The 9,230-nt window shown below is 39.6% G+C and overlaps 1 protein-coding gene across 1 annotated transcript; it reads left to right on the forward strand.

Annotated features, from left to right (window-relative positions):
- The first annotated feature begins 1,511 nt into the window (after positions 1-1,511).
- On the forward strand, positions 1,512-7,101 carry LOC124858153 (caspase recruitment domain-containing protein 8-like). The gene is made up of 2 exons (XM_047350049.1): positions 1,512-2,119; positions 3,419-7,101. Exon 2 carries the CDS (start codon positions 3,525-3,527, stop codon positions 5,442-5,444), a length of 1,920 nt encoding a protein of 639 aa, XP_047206005.1. The 5' UTR covers positions 1,512-2,119; positions 3,419-3,524; the 3' UTR covers positions 5,445-7,101.
- The last annotated feature ends 2,129 nt before the right edge of the window (positions 7,102-9,230 follow it).

Consider the following 9,230-nt stretch of genomic DNA (forward strand, 5'->3'; position numbering starts at 1 on the left):
AGTCACTGTTAAAGCAAAGAGAAATAAGGTTATTGAATTAATCCGGCTACGAAGGACCAATAAATGTAAGGTATTATTTAGTCAACTCAGAGGTAAGAACGATACAGTCAGAGTTACTTGCATCAAGGGTAGCTCACTTTGCAGTGCAGACTACAAAGTTTTGACACCCTATCTCTTTATTTATATGCACAGTTCAACAGACAGTTCAGACAGGGTGTGTGTGTGTGTGTGTGTGTGTGTGTGTGTGTTCCTGTTTTGGCATCACAGTGAGAACCATTTTCCCGATTTCACCATCAAATTGAGGACCGTTTGTACCAAAGTGAGGACATTTTGCTGGTCCTCACGACCTATTTTGCTAACGGTTAGGTTTAGGACTAAGGTGTGAATTGACTTTAGGTTAAGGTTAGGGTTAGGTAAGCACTGGTAATGGTTAGGTTTAGGGTTATTGTCAGGGTTAGGGCATAGAAAGGGTTGAAAATGACTGAAAATCAATGGAAGTCAATGGGAGTCAACAGATGGTCCTCACTACATATAGCAAAACAAGAGTGTGAGAGTGTGTGTGTGTGTGTGTGTGTGTGTGTGTGTGTGTGTGTGTGTGTGTGTGTGTGTGTGTGTGTGTGTGTGTGTGTGTGTGTGTGTGTGTGTGTGTGTGTGTGTGTGTGTGTGTGTGTGTGTGTGTGTGTGTGTGTGTACAAATAGATAACGGTGATCCCACACACAGGAGGGCTGCATACCAGAGCACGATACAAAGCGGAGTGCAGCTGCACTACAGCATAAAGTTTTTACATGAGTGATAACAAGTTTTCGCACCCATCCAATAGTTTCAAAAAAGCTTAAAACAATGTTTTCCATTTGACTGGAGCTTGAAAGCTTTGAGAATTACCTTGCAACTGATCACAGTATGTATTATAATCCTATGTTTAATCAATGTGATCAAATGTGATTACAAAAAGGGTTGTTGCATGGGGTCATGTGAATTAAAAGCTATTGGAAAAAAAATCATGATTTTTAATGAAAAAGATTGATAAAAATGGAAGATTTATGTATACCAGAAACAATGAGGATGCCTCCTTCTTCCAGTGCAGTGGGACGATTTGCACCTAGATTTGTGTCAATTGGTCTCAAAGCTATTGAAGAAAAATAACGATTCTTAACATAAAAAATGTATAAAGAACATGAAATGCACCTAAATCAGAAAAAAAATGAGTGTGCCCCCTTCTTCCGTTCTAGCAGGATGATTCAACATTGATTTTGTGTCAGTTGGTCACATGACCTCAAAGCTATTGAAGAAAATGTGTGAATTTTGATTAAAAAATACCACCAAAAATATCAAATGTATTTAAATCCAAAATAAATTAGTGTCATAATTTAGTGTCTTTCTAGTCTCATAAAATGATTTGACATTAATTTTGTGTCACTGGGTCACCAGACATGAAGGTTATTCATTCTTGTTTCTCTCGGTTCGGACATTTATTGGCGGTCCCTAAGCGAACCACCGTGTGTAGGAGGAGCGAGACTGCAGAGACCTGTTGCCCGAAATCAGCCTGCCTGGGCGGCCACAAAGAGGAGGCTGACGCCGCTGAATCCGCGGAGCGCAAATATTCAACCTAAGGTTGGAATGGGCGGTGGGACAAAATATGGAGCCTGTATTCAATAAAATGTCGGGTTAAATATGAAACCATTATGGTGCAGAACAGAGAACCAGCCCATAATCCAGAGGGAACCAGTTTTTCGAGAGAAAACAGGAAGACAGACGCTGAGTGGTTCCTTTCAGTCAGCCCTGTGAAGACTAATAACCGATCAGCTCGTTTAAAGTTGTCTTAATCCTAAACGTTTCTTAATTTCATCACAAATCCAGCGGGGAATCTGAAAAAATGCTGGAAGTCCGAAACAAACCGCAGCTAGATGACGATGCCTCCCTCTAAACACGGAACCGAAGCATCTGGAGCCGAACATGTCCGACTCAGAGCTGGACGAACATCTGGAACCAGTTGGAGGACCTGCGCTTATAGGGCCCTTTCATTAGGAACTCCTTGGAGACTGTTGGAAAACCATTCCAGGAGATGAACCTCATGAAGCTCATGGAGAAAACACCAAGAGTCTAAAGCAGTAATCACAGGTTGGTTACTTTAAAGAATTAAACATAAAAAATGTTTTGAGTTATTTCACAATGCTTTGTTTACTCTTTCATTCTATTTATTTTTGCTTCATAGTTTTAATAACTTCAGTTTAAATATAGACAAGGTAGCAAGAAATAAAAAAGGGGAATCATTGAAAGATAAAAATGTGTCCTGACCTTTTACAGGTGCTTATATAACCTTTCTCAGGTTATATAAGCACCTGTCATTTCAGGTGTTACGGTTTGTATTTCCGGCTCAACATAAGCTGTACATTTACAGCTGAGAGTTGCTGGTTCAGCGCTGATAGCAGTTCTGGCTGTTCTTCTGGGTTGGACCTGGATGGAGATTGTGATCACAGTGCGGTTTGTTCGTTGACATGCCAGGAGTCACAGCTTCCTGTTACCTGCTGAGATCAGGTCCAGCATCTGGAATGGGTCCGACCTGAGCCGGAATATTCTACAAATTTGAGAAACACGCTTAATTTCGGTTATCAGAACCACATATGGTCCTGCTTGAAAAGAGAAAAACTATCTAACATTAACTGGAATATTCTACATCCATCGCAGATTACATTTATCTTTACCATGTAAAAAAACCACAAGGGCACAATTTATAGTGTTTCTTTGGAAAACTTTGACTGGTCCAATCTGAACTGCATTATAAAAAGCTGAACAGAGATGTTTGGAAGATCATTTGTTACCCATGAAGCCTTTATTATTATTATTGTTATTGTTATTAACATCCACTTTTTTCTAGCAATTTTAGTTTCCTAAATCAAACAATGTAGAAATAATTTGGTTCCCTTATTTCCAGTTTTTGCGCTTTTTATCTGCGTTGTTCCTTGTTTTTACAAGCAAACATGTTGGAAACACAAAAGAAACATCTGTTTATTAGGTTGATGTAGAAAAACAAGCTAAATGTAATCAAATAAAACCGATTAGATGACTCTACATCTGTCACAGTTTTTAAGAAAAAAAGAGTTTAAAGCTTTTCAAGCCGAATTCATTCAAGTTTTCAATCTTTATAAATAATTTAAAAACAAGTATATGAGAACATTTGGAAGGTACTGAGTTTGTGAATCATGTCTAAGTCCCAGAGAGGACAGATGGACAAAGTTGGACCAGAAGAACTTATTTAGGACAAAAACAGGACGGATTTTATGGAAGGAAAAATGAGCCGTTCACACATTAAGTTAGAATGAGATGTTTTTCTATACTTTGGATGTGGAAATAATACCATGAGAACATTCATTTGGACAAAGAAAATTTATGTTTTCTGTTTGTTTTTTATTTGTCAAGGTCCATTAGCAGGAGAAGAACAGAGGAGCCAGAAGGAAGATGAAGGAGTCATTTTAAATGAATTTTTTCGAAGAAACGTTATTGGACTTAAGAAAAGAAAAGAGAAATGGCCAAAAACAAAGACAAACCAGGAGATGCAAACAGATTCTCCTGGTTATGTTGCTCCAAAACAGCAACAGAACCAGAAGATCCTGGTGACGTGTATTGTGCCCTGACTGTAACATCTCCTACACCTTTTGAGACATCTTCTAAAAACAAAACTCCACCGTTCTTACTGCCGCGATTCTCAGTGCCTAGAACTGCAACGAAAAGAAGTATTTCTGCTAGTATCAGACTGGGCCACCAACTGGACTTTGTAGAATATCACCCTTTAGTTTCACAGACAGATCTTCCACGGTCTAGACCTTCGTGGACAGAAGATGTTTGGGATGAATCATTTTACTCTACGCTTGGTGCCGGGAAAGTAGAAAATAAGGAAGATTCAGATTTTTTTTTAAAACCATCTGGCTGGCTTATGAGAAGAGAAAAAGGTAGAACGTTCAAAAGAGAAATAAGAGAATTTGGGTCAATATCTTTTAGGAGGAGCTATGATGAGGTAACGCTAGAGGGCGACTGTGACAGAATCTCTTATTCCCCGTATTATAAACCAATAGACATCAGATCTGCATTGAGAAAACCAGGTTCTGGCCGAACTCTCCCAAGAGAAACGGATCCACTGATCATCTCAGAATACTCCTCACCTGCTGAAACTCAGTCTTCCATACTTCATGAACAGCTGGAAAACAGAGAGAAGATTAAAACCCCATCCTGTTTGTCTCAGAGCTGTCCCTCACAGAGTCAGGAACCTCCAGCAACCATCATCAACTTACGCCGAGCTCCAAGTTTACCCAACATGAAGCTCCAAAGCAGCTTTGAGGAGTTTACTCCTAATTTCACTGGTGATGAAGATGATGAAACCTACTGGTTCCAGTGCTCCTCTCCAGGCCTGTACCGGTGCAGACTGAGCAGCCTGGTGTTTGACATGAAGGGAGAAGGAGACGTGTTCTACAGGATTGTTCCTTGGAGCAGAACATTACTGAGCCAACATGACAAGAAGCCTGCAGGACCTCTGTTTGACATCAGATGTCAGCAGCAGTCTGTGGTTCAGCTTCATCTCCCACACTGTGAGATCCGCTCCACAGGTGGATGTCACTTCCTGTCAGTCGCTCATGTTCATGATGAAGGCATCGAGTTTATCAGGCCTGAGAAGATCACAGAAACTCACGTCATCATCAGCATCACAGGGTTTTCTGCTTTTGGTAACGTCAAGGATGAAGATTCTCCCCCTGTTCCGATCCGAGCCTTGGTTCTGCTGTTCTACAAGTCTCCAACTGATCCGGAGTCTGATCACCTGATTAATGTCCTGATGCTGCCTAAAAACGTTGTTCTTAAAAATGTTCTGCATTTCAGGAAGAAATTAGATGAAGATGAAAGATTTCTAGAGACGCCTCCACACTGTAAACTGCAGCTGAAGCAGCTTTACACTCTGTCCACCTGTTCTGGAGAAGACTCGGTTCTGGTTCAGCCCACAGAAGCTGAGTTTGATGCAGAGTCATATGACAACTACCTCCCAACGTTCCAGGTGGTTTATGAGAAAATGATGAAACACATCAAACTGTTTCTGAAGGACAGCAGCTCCAGCAGCGTCTGGGAGAGACGGGTTTGTCTTTCTGCTGCTAGAGTACAAAGATCCTGTGGACCGACCCGACAGAATCTCGGTCCGAAGGAGCAACTGGAGGAGATAAGGATCAGCTTCATGGATGGGATATCAGAACCAGTTCTGCAGAGTCTACTGGACAGACTGCTGAGGAAAAAGGTCCTCATTGATTCTGAGAGGGAGACAGTAGAGGGGGAGAAGACCAGAAGAGGCAAAGCTCGGGTTTTAGTCGACTCAGTCAGGAGAAAAGGTGACGCTGCAAGTTCAGAGATGATCCACTTTCTCTGTGAGCTCGACCCGTTTCTCTCTGAACATCTGGGTCTGATGTGAGGAAGAGTTACTAACAGATTTTACTTCCAATATTATAAATCAATGACCTTATATTTGCTTTAATTTTCATATGTAATTATCATGTTAGGATCAGTTATAAACAAGTTGTTTCTGTTAGTCTGCAATAACGTTTTAAGTCAAGTTTGACAGATTTTATTTTTTTTAAATAGAACAAACCTTAAGTTGTGAATTTACCATGGAGCGACTTTTAATGATTAGATATTAAGCAACTGACGTTTAGTAAATCACTGTGACTCTTTGAGGTCATACTCGTCGTCTTCCGCTTCATCTGGGACCGGGTCGCGGATGAAGCGGACTCTGTGAGAAGCTGTGACTCTTTGAGGTCTTAAAATAAATATAATTCATCACACTGAGAAACGAGAAGGATTATTGTTATTTGTGTGACTGGTTTCATCTGATTATAACCTTTTACTGTGAAATACTTCCAACAGCCAGCAGGGAGAGATATTTTCCCATTAATCTAAAATCAACACGTTGAGGCTGGTTCTGTTTCATCTTTACAGGAACTGCAGACATGTAGAGCCTCAGTTTACTCAGCTCTGATTTTAAAGAGGCTCTTTAGATGTGCAGATCTCACAGAGATACAGTTGGAACCAGATATTTACATACACTGCAAACTGACAAACGTTTATCTCACTGTCTGACATTAAATCAGCTTCAGATACTAAATTCAAAAAACTGAGAATTTTCTATTTCTATTAAAAGTTATAAGTTTACATACATTTCCTTAATATTGACAGAAAGTCTGCAGTAATAAGGATGTTGTTCTGGTCTGTCATCATTGTTCCATCAGCGATGTTCATGAGATATTGATGATGAGTAAACTTATGAATGAAGGTCATGGATACAAGCAGCTGACTTGCACTTCCTGGCAGCTCTGCCTTTGGAGCTCTGTCAACAGGGAGCCAGTTAGGCTTTGAGTAGGCCATCTGCCACAGGAATCAGCTGGTGTGGATTATCTGGTGAGGACACCACATGCGGGACTCTTCCTCCTCCACACCCCATGGGGCGAATATCCCAGAAAAGTCCCAAAAACAGACTTGTTTGTGTGAATGTTAGTATGTTAACCCAAACTTTCACATTTTTCTAAACAGCTTTTTCCCCCAACTTACAGAAATTAGATTCTGTCACTTTTCACAAGAATTATCATAATTTATTGAATTCTTAGTGTCAACCTATAGATTTAGAGCTGTCTCTGTTTTTATAAAAAATATTTCCATTTGAAATACATTTTCACAGCTTCCAGGGCTACAGCAGCTATCTGCAGGTTTGATACATTTTATTTTTGCCTTTCGTGATGACTGACTGTCACGGTTTTTCATATCTGCGTTCATAATTTAACTAATTTCTTCAATGTGCACAACTTTAGTACTGGTTCTCATATCATTTTACTGACTGCACAATTTAAATACTCCAACACAACTGTTTCTTGTCGACAGACTGTTATTTTTACAGCTTCTACAGTTCAGCTTATGCAAAGTAACTACCTCTATCTCACTTATCACTTTGTCCTTTCTTTGTTTTGTCATGTCTGAAACAGTTGAAAGTTTATTGTAATTGTTTTACTGTTGTCTAAAGTCCCCTTATGTATCCGAACTGTAGAGTTGATTTTTGTATAAAGTTTAACTGAATTCAATCTGTCAGTCATTTTCTACCACTTATGCCATAGTGGGTCACAGGAAGCTGGTGCCTCTTCAGCAGTTTATGAGCGAGAGGTGGGGTCCACCCTGGACAGGTTGCCAGTCCATCGCAGGGCAACACACAAACACCTAATATCAATTTAGAGAAACCAATTAACCTAACAGGCATGTCTTTGGACTGTGGGAGGAACCCAGAGTACCCGGTGAGAACCCACGCATGCACAGGGAGAACATGCAAACTCCATGCAGAAAGACCCCCAGTCAGGATTTGAACCAAGGACCTTCTTGCTGCAGGGCAACAGTGCTACCAACTGCACCACCATGCAGCCTTGAATTCAATTCAGTTCAGTTTTATTTATATAGCGCCATATCACAAAATAATGTCTCAGAGCACTTTACAAAGTGAATTCAATCGAATCATACAGATTTCAAGGTGGTTACATCCTTTTTAATGAATCCTAACTATCAAACAGTGCAGTCGGATTCAGTTTATTTTGGGTTAAAGTTTATCTAAGGAAATCCAGCATATTGCATCGAGTCAGTGACTTGCAGCAGTCTCTCCTCCAGTCACTATATGCATTCTTCTTTCCATGATCAAAAGGTGGTAAATATGTGTGATCTCATGGTATTCACACGAAGAACTGAAGGCTCTGAAGGAAAATATGACAAAAGATTAAATCGATTGTCATTTAATGTAGCTTATCATTGTCATGCAGCATATTTACAAAGCTATCTAGGTCAATGAAGAAAATATATTCCAGTTTATACGCCTGTTCTAATATTACTTGCAGACAGTCAGATTGGTTTATTGATTAGTGTGCAGAGTTGCAAGCAACAGTAGGGAGAAGGCTTTAAGCAGGATGTGTCTAACTCTGCCTGGATCAGTTAGGTGCTAAAACTTCATGAACAATCTTAAGACCAGAAGTATATTAAGGCCATGTGGGACAGTACTAATTTTAATGGCTGTGGAAATTTCAAAAAACAATGCTCAGTATTCCCTTTCATCCTTTAAAAGAAAACCTCAACTTTCATTTTGAGGCATTTATTCACTATTACTGTGTCTTTGACTGGGACAAAACAGAACCTTGCACCCAGCTGGTATGTCTGGACTGTTCCAGGGGCATCTTTGCACTGCCCACCCGTTTGCCACACCATGATTGTACATTTTTATCTTTGATGAAGTTTTTGGACATTATGGTAAGTATGGTGGAGGATTGTGATGCTGTGGGTCTGTTTGTATTTTAAAGACCATGCAAGCTCTGTAAAATAGTACGGCCAAAGGCTTAGTTATACCTGAGGTTCTGGGATATATTTTTTAATAGCCCTGGGTCTCATGAAGGAGGACAACACTGAAACTACATATCTACTGTTTTAAAAATCTCTGTTATGCACCTGTAATATAATTACATAAAAGCAGGCAAATCTGTTAGCAGTTCCTCTGTATTATGTATATTAAGTCCACTTCTCAAAACATGTCACTATGAACTCACAAAAAGAAAAAATAGTAATTTTCACACATTTAGTGTTGTCGCAACACAACTACACTTAGGTTTGGTTGGTGATTGTCCTCAGCGTGTCTCAGCTCTGAAGTCATACAGTTATTAGGGTTTTTCCCCAGTCAAAGACCTGCGAATGAGACTGGAGATGACGAGAAATGCTTTCTCCTGTTGATACAGTAATATTACAACTGCTTCCTCCAAATAAAAGCACAAAGATACAAACTAGAAATAAACAATAATACTAAAGAATAAAAATACAAATGGAAAAACTATACAGTTCTGAATAAATACAAGATGTAAATCCTAATATATACATTACAGTTGTAATAGGTAAAATTGGAAAAATTGTGCTTTTTATATTTGCACAAGAAACAAGGAAAGTACACACTTGAGGTTTGTTGGGAGCAGTAATGGCTAAACAGCTAAAAGCTGAAACCAAGGATCTTTGTTCACCCTGTTATATTTTTCAAAGATAACATCAACTTTCAGTATTATTGTGTGTTTTTGCATGTCCATTAACAGTTTATGATACAAAGTCAAAAACTGAAGTCAAATCCCGTCTGCTCTGAACTGACCTTTTAGGCACATTTTTCATCCATGTCATTCCACTTTGCTCCATGCAGAAC

The sequence above is a fragment of the Girardinichthys multiradiatus genome, chromosome 21 (assembly GCF_021462225.1).
Source record: "Girardinichthys multiradiatus isolate DD_20200921_A chromosome 21, DD_fGirMul_XY1, whole genome shotgun sequence".
Lineage (NCBI taxonomy): Eukaryota > Metazoa > Chordata > Actinopteri > Cyprinodontiformes > Goodeidae > Girardinichthys > Girardinichthys multiradiatus.